This window comes from Ctenocephalides felis, unplaced genomic scaffold (genome assembly GCF_003426905.1).
Source record: "Ctenocephalides felis isolate EL2017-DRISC unplaced genomic scaffold, ASM342690v1 CF-g0.4_SCAFFOLD_03570, whole genome shotgun sequence".
Classification (NCBI taxonomy): domain Eukaryota; kingdom Metazoa; phylum Arthropoda; class Insecta; order Siphonaptera; family Pulicidae; genus Ctenocephalides; species Ctenocephalides felis.
Genome location: NW_020539724.1, coordinates 2,606,939 through 2,622,031, shown reverse-complemented (window position 1 = coordinate 2,622,031; position 15,093 = coordinate 2,606,939). Strand labels below are relative to the sequence as shown.

The 15,093-nt window shown below is 29.0% G+C and overlaps 2 protein-coding genes and 1 long non-coding RNA gene across 3 annotated transcripts in view; 1 reads left to right on the top strand and 2 right to left on the bottom strand.

Annotated features, from left to right (window-relative positions):
- Window positions 1–43: 43 nt before the first annotated feature.
- Window positions 44–760, bottom strand: LOC113383076. Its single transcript, XR_003367708.1, has 3 exons — window positions 637–760; window positions 234–325; window positions 44–133 (listed from the first exon to the last, which is right to left on the bottom strand). It is a non-coding gene; the product is annotated as an uncharacterized LOC113383076 (long non-coding RNA).
- A 104-nt stretch (window positions 761–864) lies between these two features.
- Window positions 865–1,888, top strand: LOC113383074 (grpE protein homolog, mitochondrial). The gene has a single exon (XM_026621331.1). The coding sequence runs from the start codon at window positions 1,024–1,026 to the stop codon at window positions 1,735–1,737; it is 714 nt and encodes a 237-aa protein (XP_026477116.1). The 5' UTR covers window positions 865–1,023; the 3' UTR covers window positions 1,738–1,888.
- LOC113383066 (ATP-binding cassette sub-family A member 1) overlaps window positions 1,799–15,093 on the bottom strand; it is a 49,023-nt gene continuing 35,728 nt past the window's right edge. The window contains exons 6-40 of the mRNA XM_026621316.1: window positions 14,772–14,902; window positions 13,309–13,506; window positions 13,027–13,210; window positions 12,836–12,967; window positions 12,621–12,757; window positions 12,343–12,549; window positions 11,891–12,026; window positions 11,615–11,723; window positions 11,315–11,545; window positions 11,124–11,244; window positions 10,748–10,938; window positions 10,523–10,661; window positions 10,200–10,401; window positions 9,945–10,140; window positions 9,545–9,730; window positions 9,365–9,465; window positions 8,825–9,015; window positions 8,493–8,725; window positions 7,777–7,964; window positions 7,602–7,609; window positions 7,279–7,556; window positions 7,038–7,131; window positions 6,797–6,960; window positions 6,497–6,718; window positions 4,989–5,169; window positions 4,694–4,806; window positions 4,229–4,376; window positions 4,025–4,126; window positions 3,794–3,957; window positions 3,542–3,719; window positions 3,175–3,396; window positions 2,936–3,084; window positions 2,688–2,870; window positions 2,333–2,567; window positions 1,799–2,026 (exon numbers count right to left, since the gene is read on the bottom strand). Of these exons, the coding sequence (XP_026477101.1) occupies window positions 1,892–2,026; window positions 2,333–2,567; window positions 2,688–2,870; window positions 2,936–3,084; window positions 3,175–3,396; window positions 3,542–3,719; window positions 3,794–3,957; window positions 4,025–4,126; window positions 4,229–4,376; window positions 4,694–4,806; window positions 4,989–5,169; window positions 6,497–6,718; window positions 6,797–6,960; window positions 7,038–7,131; window positions 7,279–7,556; window positions 7,602–7,609; window positions 7,777–7,964; window positions 8,493–8,725; window positions 8,825–9,015; window positions 9,365–9,465; window positions 9,545–9,730; window positions 9,945–10,140; window positions 10,200–10,401; window positions 10,523–10,661; window positions 10,748–10,938; window positions 11,124–11,244; window positions 11,315–11,545; window positions 11,615–11,723; window positions 11,891–12,026; window positions 12,343–12,549; window positions 12,621–12,757; window positions 12,836–12,967; window positions 13,027–13,210; window positions 13,309–13,506; window positions 14,772–14,902 (5,789 nt within the window). The 3' untranslated portion in view covers window positions 1,799–1,891. The remainder of the gene's footprint in view (window positions 2,027–2,332; window positions 2,568–2,687; window positions 2,871–2,935; window positions 3,085–3,174; window positions 3,397–3,541; window positions 3,720–3,793; window positions 3,958–4,024; window positions 4,127–4,228; window positions 4,377–4,693; window positions 4,807–4,988; window positions 5,170–6,496; window positions 6,719–6,796; window positions 6,961–7,037; window positions 7,132–7,278; window positions 7,557–7,601; window positions 7,610–7,776; window positions 7,965–8,492; window positions 8,726–8,824; window positions 9,016–9,364; window positions 9,466–9,544; window positions 9,731–9,944; window positions 10,141–10,199; window positions 10,402–10,522; window positions 10,662–10,747; window positions 10,939–11,123; window positions 11,245–11,314; window positions 11,546–11,614; window positions 11,724–11,890; window positions 12,027–12,342; window positions 12,550–12,620; window positions 12,758–12,835; window positions 12,968–13,026; window positions 13,211–13,308; window positions 13,507–14,771; window positions 14,903–15,093) is intronic.

Genomic DNA, 15,093 nt, shown 5'->3' with positions numbered 1-15,093 from the left:
TACTATTTAATATTTTTATTGATAATGTATCTAAAGTTATTAATAATCCCAGCTTAATGTTTGCAGATGATTTGGAGTTAGAATTAAAGATTTCTCAGTGAAGCAGTCTCAACTTGACTCATTTCAACTGGATCTAAACATTTCAAATTGTTAAATTTCTTACACTTGCTTGAAAATCGTGACAAAATATTTGATAAGAGAATTAGATTGCCCTTAGTATGACCTTTACTGACCAAACTTTGTGCTAATGCACATAAATCTTTAGATATAAAAGCAGCCTCTTGACATTATCGTGTACAGGTAGTCTCCGTGTAACACAGTACTTCTATAAAATCATTTAAGGATTTAGAATATACCCTTTATAATATAACATGAATCAATAATTAAGCTAATAAAAGCAAACTTTATATAATAAAACTAGTAATTATGAAGTAAATATTTCATTTGAATTTTTTTTAATGCATATATTCTATAAGGAAAAAGTTCTAGACATATCCTAATAGTTAGTCATATTTCTTAAAGAAAGATCATTTAAATGAAATGAGCACATAATTAAAAAGAGAGAAAAAGAATTTAACAACGCTAGATAATAATAGAACATAATATATTCATGATTTCACTAAAACAGTTCGTTACCTTCACAGTTCATTGTATTATATTTAATTTAGTGCTAACAATCACTTTAGATTGTGTATCGGTACAAACGTATATTCACGTTCTTCTGAATATATAAATAAATAAAAATAACTCACCACATTTTATATCTAAACAACAAATTTAGAATCGCCATGACATTTGACACATTTGACAGTTGATCTGTCATCAGGCAGCACTGGCAACGTTCAAATTAGAAAAATTCGATCTTCGATTATCTCTCACGTTTTTCATGTTTCGTGTCAATAATTTTGTTTATTACATCATCTAAATTTTTTTCAAAATTTAAAAATTTGTACGTAAAGAAGCGACTGTGCAAAGTAATTTAGTTTAATTGTTTCTGTGCACTTAACTCAATCTAACCTAAAAATGGCTATTGCGATGAAGACTATAAGTATCAGGAGTCTCTTAAAGTTAGCTCGGTCGGCTTTCCCAACATATAATGAGAAATTCCAACCACTTTTGATTACACAAATGCGAACTGCCGCTACAAAGGAGGCCCAGCCAGAAGAAACTGTAGATCCATTACAAGTCATTGCAGAAAAAATCTTGGGCAAAGGAGAACTGACAGATAATGAAAGAAAACTAGTCGTAGAAATTGATAGATTGACTAAAGAGGTTGGCACTTTATCAGAAGACAAATTAGAATTGGATGACAAATATAAAAGGTCACTTGCCGATAGGGAAAACGTCAGGCAACGTTTAACAAAACAAATCGAGGAGGCAAAGCAATTTGGTATCCAAGGTTTCTGTAAAGACTTGATTGAAGTAGCCGATGTGCTAGATACAGCCACCAAGGCTGTGCCAATTGATGAAGTGAATGAAAAGAACCCACATTTGAAAAATCTTTATGAAGGTCTCACTATGACTAATGCTTCTTTAAAACAAATGTTTGGTCGCCATAAACTTGAGCCTGTGGATCCCTTAAATCTAAAGTTTGATCCAAATTTCCATGAAGCTCTTACACAACAAGAAGTCAAAGACAAAGAAGCCGGTATGGTTGTATCAGTTATCAAAATTGGTTATAAACTGCATGAACGTTGTTTACGACCGGCTTTAGTTTGTGTATCAAAAAGTCCTTGAATTTCCAAATATTATGTAAGTGCAGAACACACAACAAAATTGTAAAATAATTTTATATTTAACATTATAAACAATATCACTTAGTAATACATTCTGTTATTAGTTACTGAAAGTGTTTTCTTAAATTTAAATAAAAAAGAACTTAATATAATTCTTATAGATGAGTTATGTTATCTTCAGTTCTATTACCATTTGATATGGTAATGTTTTGTAGTGCAATTGAACCATTAAGTGGCTTTTCTGCATTGATTTCAGGTTTTGATTCTGATTTACATAAGTTCACAAAAACCTAAAAATAAAATCAATTAAATACGTATTTTGTTAAACCTTATATAACATAGTTGTAAATTAACTTCAAAATATTTATAATAATTATATGAAAATTTAGCATTAATTGAATTCTTGTTTCGAAATTGAAGTTTTTATGTAGATTCTAACATTATAAAGCCTTACAGCAACTCGTTTACTTATAAATCACTCATGAATATTGATATGATTATAATATTAATTCAATGATTTATACATATTAAAATGTTCAAAATGCCATTTTATGATTGAATTAGTAAATTTTTAACCATGATCAGTTTTTACTTACATTATCTAAAGAAGGTAGTGCTATCGTGTAATCTATATCATACTTTTCAGATATCTCTGCCATGATATAGAATAACTCACTTATACTTTTAACATTTGGAACCAAATAATGCACTGTATGATAGTTATTTCCTAAGAATTGTGCTTGTGATATTGATGTAGAAAATGCTGTCTTGATATCACTTATTTTGCTCAAATCATTTATATGAATGGATATCACATTGCCTGAGAAAAATCTAAAACAAGAGCAGCTATACTAAACATTTTATAAAATAATAATGTAATATTATCTGCTGCTCATGATAATCAATTGACCTTCCTCATCCAATTATTATAAAATTGTTAAACCGTTTTACCTAGTTTTTAATTCATGTGGATTTCCAATTGCTATTAATTTTCCAGCAACCATAATTGCCACTCTGCTGCATATTGCTTCACAGTCTGATATGCTATGGGATGTAACCAACACACTCCGACCAGTTTTAACTAGACTCTTTAATTTGACTAATAATTGAGTCCGAGAATTAGGATCCATTCCACTAGAAAAAAGAATATAAGTAATTAAAATTTAAAGACAAGGCAGAATGTGTTTTATTGACTTTACCTTGTTGGTTCATCCATTATTATTATTTTCGAATTTCCCACAACAGAAATTGCTGCATTTAATTTTCTTTTATTTCCACCACTTAAAGACTTGATTTGCACATTTTGGTACTCAGTAAGACCGAATTTTTTTAATGTATTTTTACTGATCTGTAATGGAAAATGGTATTTTAGTTCTCAATAACTAATAACCTCTTCAGCATCATCTGGTTTTTAAAAAATGATTAATAAATATTATACCAATTCCTCATCTTGTATCCTTCTCAGCCTTGCATAAAATATAATGTGCTCTTTTGGAGTCATGAGAGGATCTAATGCATCATTTTGAGGACAATAACTTATTACTCCACTGTTGTGTTTTTCATAAGTTTCCAAAACTCCTTGAGATGGTCGTAGTTCTCCAATGAGCATTTTGAACATTGTAGATTTACCAGCACCATTGATACCAAGAAGACCGAAGCACTGAAATTATAGATTCCAATTTTTGTAGCATACATTGTTTGGTATCACGATTAACCGTAATAATAAACAGTTACACAAAACATACATGAAACTTCTTGCATCAATTTCAAAAACAAATCATTCTAGAATTTTAAAATCCAAATACCTGTCCAAGAGGTACCCCAAAACTAACACCACGAACAGCCTCAACTTGAGAACTGCAAGGCAATCCGTAGTTCTTATAAATATCTTTAATAGCAACTGCTTCACTTAAAGGCCCTGTCCTTTCACAAACACGTACTTTTTCCTTTTGGACATTAATATCATGTTCTTCTTCGTACGATCTATATAAGAAAAACACATTATTTGAAATAAAAAATGATATTCTATTGTTTCTAAATGATAGTCTATTTATTACCTGTTGGTGTTCAATCTTCTAGGAAGCCAGTGATACTCTAAAAGAATATTCACAATAAATAGCACAGTACCTACAATTATTAACATTGAGTAATGATTTCCCATTAATTGCCAAGATAGTGGAGATATGTACGTATCAATTGAAAATCGTTGAAGCAGGATAGCCTAAAAATTAATATTATTAAAAATGAATTTGATAGTTTAATAATTATTACTATTATGTTATAAATACCTGTACATAATTCTTCGATATTTCAATCAGCCCATCAGCCATTGCAAATTGTGGAATAATAAGAAAAATTGAATGCAGGATTTCTTTTGCATCAGCAACAGCCTATATTAGAGGGTTATTTATTTGCTATACTAGATTATTCATTTATTAACACACACTATATATATATATATATATATATAAATATAATTAACTATTTATTACCTGTGTTTTTCCCAAAACTTCCATTAACAATATTGTGGAAATAGTTATCATTCCAATAAATACATTACAGCAAAACAGTATCATGTTAGCTAAACTATTAATTTGAAATAGTTTTTCCAGTATGTACATAAGTGGAAGACAAGCATAACTAGAAAATAGAATTAATATAATTTTTAAAATGTTTAAACTAAATACTTTGTTTTACTAAACATTAAACTTATGAAGAAAATTGTTCAAAAATTATATAATGCTTAAAAGCGGCTACTTATATGTTAAAACAACTACAGTTCAAAAATATAAAGCGTTTTTTTCCGTTAAAAATCTGAAGAATTAAAATTCTAGAATAATATATCTATTTTTATAAATTTCTAGTGCCATTATATCGATGGTTTCATTATTATGATCATTAAAAACGGTAATGTTTTAATTTAAAAATAAAAATTATAAACAACTTTTGTAACTCACCAGTATAAAAATAGTATCAAAGTAATACCAGATAAATTTTCTTTGGCTGTGAATACCGGGATATTAAAAATGAGAAATATTGCAACAGCAATTGCTATAACTCCTAAACAAACCTAGAATAATAAATTAATTAGCATATAATTATTTAATATATTAATATTTAAAATAAAATTAATTATTATAAAACTAATGGTAATATCTATGATAAAATATGATTTTTAGATCAATACCCATTTTAAAAAATCCTGTTCTCACAGTAACGATCTTTGTTATTAATTTAGTTTTAGTTAATTACCAGTAAGTCCCAAATAAAAGCTGTAAACCAATATAATACTGGACTGACGCCACTTAGTAATTGTAAACGTTTTTCATGTGATGTTCTTTCTTGAACTAAATAAGAAACTGCTGAAGCGGTCACCAAACTGAATCCAACCAGAATAACAAGTGATATACCTGCATCGGCTACATGATGTAATCTAATAAGAATTCAAAAATATTATTAACAATATATTTATTTTCTTTGCTTTAACAAGGTTGACGGCTATAACTAAGACTTAATTAAAACTATGATAAAAATTGCGACCACTAAGCTGAATCCAATAAGAATCACAAGGGATATTCCTGCATCGGCTACATGATTCAGTCCAATTAGAACTTAGAAATATTATGTTTTATTCATCTTCTTTTCTTTATCAAGAGTAAAGACTGACTAATTGTAAGACTTTATTAGAAATTGCGGTCATTAAACTGAATCCAACAAGAATCACAAGATATTCCTGCATCGGCTACGTGATGCAATCTAATAAGAAATTCATTAGAAAAATTATAAAGTAAATTAATATATTACTATTATTTTTTTTATTTCAACAAGAGTAAAGACTAGAATTTCCTTGCAAAATATATACTACTTAAGTTCAGAAAATTATTAAATGGAGTGAATAATCAATACAAAATATACATAAAATAAGCATATATTACATATAATTTTATATTGTTATTGATGAAATATATTTTTTTTTTTAAATGTAAATTCATTCCATCGTCCCTGCAGCTTTGCCTGGTACACCACTTAATAACAATTTATCTTTAAGTTCTTCTAAGTCCATTTCTTTTGTTTCGCACAATTCTTCCAAAAATTTTTGAAATTCATTTAAAGTCAATTGCTTTTTTTTGAATTTAAAGAACTGTACTCCTGTATCGGTCGTTGTCAATTTAGTTTTTTCGAAAAGCTTTGCTTGGCGAAACCATTTGTCAATTTGCCTTAAAGTTATAGATTTTCCATCAACATCTGGTCGTATATTTTGAAATTTTGAATACAGGACAAACAATTGCTCCATCGTATGTGGTGGCTTCTTCTGTTCTTGATTTCTAGAATCCATATTTAACTTGCCGCAATAATAAAAGTTATTTATATACTATTTAGTTTAACAACAAGCTATCTTCTCTAACATAATTGCAATTTCCGTAGATTATTTTGCAGTAGGGTTGGACATCCCAATGAACTCAAAAATTCGTAAATTTTGGACATAATATTAAATATTTGATTTCTCATCTTATTTGATGTGCATTTTTTTGACATATTTTAAATTAGTCATATTTGACAAAACGTCGACAGAACAAATTTTGGTTCACATATACACGCACGGTCATACATATGCACATACTTTACCAATTTTAGTGTCAAACGACTCAGAATTTTGTTAAAGCGCCGAGACAACAAAATTAGCAAATCGGCTTTTCTGGCGGAGACATTTTCTCTCAAGAAGTTAACAAATATGAAATAGTAAAAACAAATTCACTTACAAAGTAGATTTCCCCAACTGCTCCTTAGACAATCTAAGCGGATGAGAAAATGTGTTTATTCTAGTAGCGTTCCAATCTTTATGATTTCTGTTAAACAAATTCAGCAAAACGTTGTTCAAAGTATTTAGTAACCCTGGCATCGAATGGTATCCTTTGTTATTATACCAGACAACTGGTAATGCATTCGATTCTGGATCAGTTTCAACAGACCAACCACCATATCTAAATTGTTTTTGGATAGAATATCCCAGGTTATTTAAGTGCATATAAAAATATTTTTATTAATATATACATTTTTACCTTTTTTCAATAAACAATTGGTTCGTATCAACAATCCATCGGACTGTTTGTTCTGCACTTGGAATTTTTATAATATTTTCGTAATTATTTGATTCAAAACCAGAAATTTCCACAGGAGGATAGCATACATGTTTACCTTCGTTGCATTCGCATTCTGATGTTATCTAAATTTAAAGAAAAATATTATGCACAATCACTAATTTATAAACATAAGTAATAGAATACTTTGTGCATTACGTACATTTTGGTATCCGACACTTTTCCTGGTAAACTGAGATCTTGCAAACAAATCCTCTTCAAGTTTTTTTGCAAAACCATTAATTTTATTGCTCGTACTAAAAATTGAAATAAATTTTATTGTATTATATCATCAATATTTATGTATTTTCAAAATAACTAGGCATTTTGAAAATAATTGATTTTTTATTTATTCTAAACAACAAAACTTGTTTTGCCTAAAATATTGTCAATAATTTACCAACCTTATAAATTGCAATCCTGGATACAAATCCCCTGATAGCTTCAAAGGATGCTCCAACTCCAAAGGCGGTTTAATAAGAGAGAATCCCATGGCGACAGCCTGTACAAGAGCAGGAAGTACCAGGACAGCCAGCAATGTTCTGCGATTCCTGGTCACGTTAAAAGCTCGTTTTGTAAGCAGAGCTTTAAAACGAAGGAAAGTTGCCGATAAACCCTCAGGACTCGTGCTGATGTTCAGTAAATGACTTAAGTCGTCTTTGGAGTTCTTAACGCCCCATATCTAAAAATGATAAAACTCATGTACGCAGATATAACAATTGCTTACAACATATTCTTGAAAATTTTATTCGCAGCATGTGTCATAATTCATTGTAACTCTGGAAATAAAAGGGTTCACAAATTGTTGAAGCAGGGAGGAATAAATTGTGGAAAGTCGATTGTCGAAAGAAAGTGAATATAATGAACTATTCATACTAAGTATTTATTATTTATTTATTTACCTCCATTATTTTCGTATAAAGTGTCTGTAGATAAATTTACTTTAGTGTGACCATTAGCAATTCCATTTTCTGTTGGCGCATAACACAAAGCCGATACTACGTCGCTTAATCCACCTCCTTCTAGGTAAAACTTCTCAATTCCCATTGACAAATATTTCTCTTCCAAAGACTTTAAGGCCATGTGAAAGCTGGAAAAAATAATATATATTATATAGTGGATCATAGCTCTGTTTGGACCAGAGACGTGGACTCTAATAAAGGCTGACAAAAACTAACTGGAATGTTTTAAAATGGTTAGCTGGAAACGAATGAATAAGATGAAGTCGACAGACAAGATAATATATAAAGAAGTTCTGAGGTGAGTGGGTAAAGAAACAATTCTATTGAGCACGATCATAAAAAGAAAAGGAAACTGGATAGGACCCATATTGCAGAAAGAGTGCCTATCTTTAGAAAAGTTAATAAACTAATATATTAAAACTTGATTGTATTTATTAGACAATACTTAACGTTTTATTGGTTTACTTTATCTGTACCACAAAATTATCAAAATAAATCCCACAAAATGCCTAAGTTTACATTTACTACGCGTTGGAAACGAGTATTATGAAGTAAGTAACTTGTATTTTTTGTACTGTTATATCGATTGACAAAAATATAATAAATATGAATCTTATATTATTCGTAAGAAATTTTAAGGCTACTGGCTTACATACTTTGTGCTTTCTCCTTTGTTATCACATAAAGGCAACTTGATTTTTACTTGTTGCTGGTCTTCCTCCAATATTTCTGCATTATTTATGGCATCTTTTAAAAGACTAAGTACTTGCATGTATTTTCCCTTACGATTTTCCTCTGCGCTATGTTTTTGGAAAAATCTTACTGTTAGAACATAATAACAGTATTTTCTTTTCAAATCCCTCGGTGTCCCTGACGCTAAAATCTTACCCTGGGGAAAAAATCATATCAACTTTATTTTTTATATAAATACTAATCAAAATGCGCTTTTACAAATCTTTAAAAATCAAGTGATATAAAGATATTTTACCTTGTTCATAATCATAAGTGTATCACTTATAAAATCAGCTTCATCCATGTGATGTGTTGTAAGTAAGACAGTACTTTGGACTTCATTAGATTTTTGGCTGGTCAACTTACCAACTAAATTTAATAAACCGTTGCGCGCCACCGGATCGACTCCACTACTCGGTTCATCGAGAATAATTAATTTCGGGTGCCCTAACAAAATATTTAATATCAAAAAATAATGTTAGTAAAGAAAACAGCTAATTTTTAAAGCGTCTTATAAATAGAACATGTAGGGGTACTCCAAATAGACTAGAATTTTAGATTGCATACACACAAATATATTTTTTTCCCAATATTTATTTCAGTAGATTCAGAATAACTTAAAAGGTCGACACTACTAAATTAGTAAATTTGGTGAAACATTCTCTTTCAGGAACATCAACATTGAAAAATAAGTATGATAACAATAACTGTTTTACAACAACTTTTAAGATTAGATTCCTTTGAAATAGAATTATTATAAGAAAATTATAAATTAAAATAAATATAGAAATAATACCTATAAAGGCGATAGCTACACATAATCTGCGTTTTAATCCATCTGATAAGTTTCTGGCGAAATAGTTTTCAAATGGTCCAAGATCCAGTGCAGAAAGCATGCTGAAATGGATAATTCAGACTAATTATTTGAATCTCTGTTTAACTGAAAGTTTAGTAAAAAAATAAAAAATATGCATACTTATCAATCATATCCTTTTCCACCTCAGCGTTTCCCATTTTCAACTTGGAATACAATTCAAGATGTTCCATCGGTGTTAAAACATCAAATAGGACGTTATTTTGTGGACAAACTCCTATATTTTTTCCACCTTTTCCAATATTTAATTTACCACTGGTTTTCGAAATAGTTCCCGTTAATATTTTTCTAGAAAAAAATATTATTAAAAAAATTACCTAATCTGGTAAACTCAATTAAAATTCAATAAAAATTATTAATCTTGGTGTAATTTTAATAGCTTTTCCTTGACCAGTTTTTTTTTTATTAAATTTTATTATATTTTTGATAAAATCATATGATGGTTTGCAATTATATTCAAAAGCAATAATTTTACTTAAAAATATTGAAATGTTGCCCTTACATCAAAGTAGTTTTTCCAGCTCCATTTTCTCCCAAGAGCGCCGTAATTTTTCCAGCTGGCAAATCAATAGTGATGTCAGAAAGAGCTACTTTTTCATCAGATTTTCCTTTATTATAAACTTTACTAATATTAGTCAATTTCACACCAGATTTATTGGCGTCTGCAGACGCACTATCACAGTTTGAGGCAGGTTTGTCTATAAATATAAAATATTGAGTAAAAATATCTTACAGATATAAATAATTAAGTTTTTACTTGGTTTGAAAGCTCCAATAACTAATCCAATGGTACAGTACAAAAGAGCATCAAAAATTAACATTGCGGCCGTTGCCAACAATGATGCTCCATTTGGAATAATTGGCTCCCAAATTGAGTTCCAAGTCAGACCAGTTCCTTGGGCTTCAAGTCTTGTAATCAACAAACAACCGTAACTAAAACTTGTCGACATGCTCAATTGCTAAAAAGGCAAAAATTAGGTGATAAAATAAGCTGGTACTCTTGGACACATGAAATACACAATGTCTAATAATATGTGGAAGAATAAACTAATTACAATCAAAACAAAATAATAAACTTACTAAGAACATCTGCATTTTATTCGAAAGTACAGCATCCATAGCGATCACTATTATATACGGCATAAATGTTAAGAAATTAAACATGATACTCCCAAGTGCTGCTAAACTTGCTACCTTGCAAAATGATTGTATCATATAACTAGAAAAGTAAAAAAATATTGCCGATTAATATTAAATATTTGATAAATAAACTAATATACATTTTACCTAAAAAAAAACTCTTACCAAAACATGACGGTCGCAAATCCATAGCACATGAAATAAATAAAAAGCAAAATCCAATTTGCATTAGGAAGAATATTGCATATTTTGAGTATTAATACTATTATTCCTATAACTATTGTCATTTCTATGGCAGTTGTTATAAACCAGGATAAAGTATTTGCCCATACTTTTAAGCCCATGGTTCTCATTAACTATAAATAACATATGAAATATTAAATTGAATAACGAGATGAATAAAAACTCGCTTTATTGCATAATTTAATTTATGGTTGATTCATATTTGATGTGTGTTTAATAATTATAATTAGTTGATTATTATTATTCAAGGATATTATAATATTTTTTCGTATTAAAAACCCAGTTAAAATTATTATACCTCAACATTTCCAGATTCTCTTTCCCATACAGCATATCGAACAGATGATGATACCGACATTATAAACGCAAAGAAAAAGCAAACTTGAAGTCCTTGCGAAATATATAAACCATTTTGAAATCTGTAAATAAAATAATCAAAACAATTTTGTCCACCATCAATGCTTCTAATAAAATTCATTTCCTATTTACGGGTCATTTCTCCAACAAGGATATGGCATTTCTTGCATATAAGTGCCACCCAATTGGTTATTCTCATCTTCTGCATCTTCAGAACTTTTTGTAGAACTTTCTTCATCAACAGTTTCAGATTTTGATGTGAAATATTTTATAATTGCTTTGTCAATTGAATCCTGTAACTGTATGAAACCTCTGTAATATCTTTGGTATTCAAACTCGGATTCGGGTCCTGGAAACCAAAATCTATAAAAAAAGTAATATATTATTTTAAAATATTGAAGTATATTTTTCAATGGACTTGTTGCTACTTACTGACTTCTAAGTCTGCTTGTTGTGGGTACGTTGTCTATATCCATTCGTATTTTGTAACTAATTTCTTCTAAAGGCTTGGATGTGTCGTTTAAATTCAAAAATACCACACCTGTTGGAAAAAATACTTGTTAAATGACAAAGCTAATAACAAGCAAAGTTTATATAATTTATCAAATATTTCAAAGGCTTAGTTATGTTTGCTTTATCATAAAATATTAATAAATCATTAAATGTTTTTCTAAATATTAAAAATTTGTAATATTTTCTTTCTAATACCAGCAAGAAATTCATTATCAGCCATGTGCTTGACTGCTCGATTTTCCAATTCATCCTCGTCATCAACTCCTTCATATCTATTAACGCTAACACAGTCCAAAACATTTGTCATCACTCCCAAAATTCTGCCTAATTCCTAAATATAGACAATATACAGACTTAGGCAACGAATATTTATAACTAAACTAATTTTGGTAAACATATATTTAGGAACTATACAGCAATGCAGAACCAATTGAATCAAAACGTATGTCTTTCATAAATTTTCAATTTTTAATGAAATGTTGCAAATATCACTTGAACCAAAAAATATTACTTTGAAAACTTTTAGATCAAGTTTATAAATCAAGTTTTAGATTGAAGGTAAACCAATGAAAATTAATCAAAGAAATCAATTTTTTTAATTTAAAATCATGTCAATTCTCTTCATTATATGGAAAAAAAATCCTTACCTTTCCATCCCCTTGAACGAAAGAAACAACATCATTGAATGATATTCCATTGGTAGAATTTCCAAAAATTTTGGCAACTACTGGAATTTCCATAATCGACTCTATATTTGAAGCAGATGATGCAAATTTACTTAAAGTGGTCAAACCATCATATATAGAAGTCACTAATACCTTAACATTATTTAATTCAACAAAAGTATTATTTGCCTAAAAAATAGATAAAGTAAATTTTATATTTGAGATTCATAAATATCAAGAATTTACAAATATAAACTTACGTTTGCAATAAGATTTTTAGTAAATTCATTATTAGGTGTGTACAAAATTTTTCCTCGAATCAAAGGTTTCATGTAAGACCAAATTAATTTTCCATTTGGTATAGAAGTTATATTACGAAACAGAGATCTGCAACTTGCTACAAGATATAGTATAATAAATCATTTTTATAAGTTGTTTAATATTAGTTTATATAGTTTAATTTTATATTTATTACCTGGAAGTTGCTTAATTTCTTTTTGAGAATCAGTCTTATCCTTCAACTTTGAGATTATTTCTCCAATTTTATCTTGTTCTGCAATTACGGAATGACCACACAGCATCTTACTTGACCCGTGAAGCCAATTTTCTGTAAATTTATTTTGTCTAAACATAAATAAAAAGTATGATATTGATTGTTGTTACTACCTGTATCGATAGATTTTGTGGCAGACTTTTGAGGCTTGGAAATAACATTTTTCATGTCATCGAAGATATCACTGAATCTAGGAATAATTTCGATCAAAGTTGGCAGTTTAGCTGCTATTGTTGTTATATCTTCAAGTTCTATGCCTACTTGTTTTATAATGCCGCTGAAATTGGACTCAAATACCTGCAGGAAAACATACGTAAAAATTATATACATTTTGGGCTGTTAAGAATAAGTAAATGCACACAATTCCTTATAAGAGTATTACAAATTGTGCTTACCAATCTAATAATTTTCCCAACATCAGCACTGGCTGCCAATTTCTTCGTCAGCTCAGTCAGAGTTTCCTCCTCGAGCGAGCAGAGTACCTGCGATATACTCGAATAAGCGTCTCGTGTGGGAAGACGAATGTACCGTTCAATTTTCTCCGGATCGCAAACCAATTGTGTAACATTTGTAACTCCTAACAGCTCGGTGATCTGTAATTTACGATGTCTGACATTTGAAAATCACAGATAATGATTATGTAAAGGGAATAATATAATAGATACATATTTATGTTAAAGGTAAAGGCTGGGGATCGATTAGGTTTCGTGATTGGAGGCATATTTAATTTATGGCAATGTAGAGCTGGAATGTTTTGAAATGTGGTGCTGGAGACGAATGGACAAGATAAAGTGAATAGACAAGATAACAAATAAAGCAGTCCTCTAAATATTGGGCGAAGAAAGGACTCTATTGAGCACGATCCTGAACAGAAAAGAAAACTGGATCGGATCTATTCTGTAAAAAGAGTGCATCCTACACGACGTAGTCGCAGGTAAAATGACTGAAGAATAAAAAGGGAAGAAGGAGAATGCAGGATTCAAAAGTAAAATAGGAGATCAGAGGAAAAAATTGGAAAGAAGTAGAATGCAGAAATCAAAGGTAAAATAGGAGGACTGAAAAAGAGAATGGGAAGAAGAAGAATGCAGAACTTTTGAAACAAATAATACGTTTTAAAATATGGACCTGCTTCAGCCTTATCTAAAAACTCACTCTTTAGAGTGATTCCTATATTTTATTTATCATAATATTATCTTTAATTTTTATTATATTATATTATCTTAATTGATATTTACAACAATAATAAAAAAATACAAATATTGCTTTGATAAAAATTAAATTACTTGAAAAAAATGAATAATTAACAATGTTATTACTGCTATATGAAACAATCGTATAACAAAATAATTTACTATTAAATATTCAAAAATATTGAATTTTCTTCAAAATTATTGCAATTATATAATTGAAGTAAATGTCGTTACGTTTGGGTAAGTTCTAAACGTGATTATCTATTATACTACTATATTTCTTTATTGTAAATTTATGCAGTTAGATATATCAAAATTCAATATTAAAATGCTAATGCGATTTGATATATTTAAATGCTTAGTTATTTTAAGCTCTAGATAATTATACCTATTACGTCTTTGTATAGTTGTTTTTTAATTATTTAGCATATAATTTGCATGGTAGTTACCTAATCATATATTGTTATTGCTTAGTTAAACCTTCATTTATAGTGATTTATTTTAGCATTATTTTTAACTACCTAATTTTACTGTTATCGGCAAAACACTGAATAGTAATATTTTTCACTCAAAAATAGACTTCAAATCTGCCTAGTATAAACTATTGAACTTAAGTCCAAAATTGTTGATTTTTATCTATTATTATTATAAAAAAAAAATGAACTTACATGATCAGTTTTAATAGAGCCATTGAACGCCAAATTAACTAGATCCTCATTGAAATCAGTAAAATCTGCTACAATCGATTTTTTTACTTCTTCGGGATTTATAAATATTTCTTTTATTGGTATACCATTGACTGAAAGAATAAATATATAAAAATAAATATAAACATATTATATAGTAGTCTAAAACATTTATATTCAAAGACGATATATATTGATTGATCCACTCTTTGCCTAATATAGTGAATTAATCCATTCTTTATTTGTTTGACTCATTTATTTTATTATTGCTACAATCAGTGATTCATCAACTCATTCATTGTTT

Excerpts from the sequence above, each read along its gene's own strand:
- LOC113383074 (XM_026621331.1), top strand. The coding sequence starts at position 1,024 with ATGGCTATTGCGATGAAGACTATAAGTATCAGGAGTCTCTTAAAGTTA.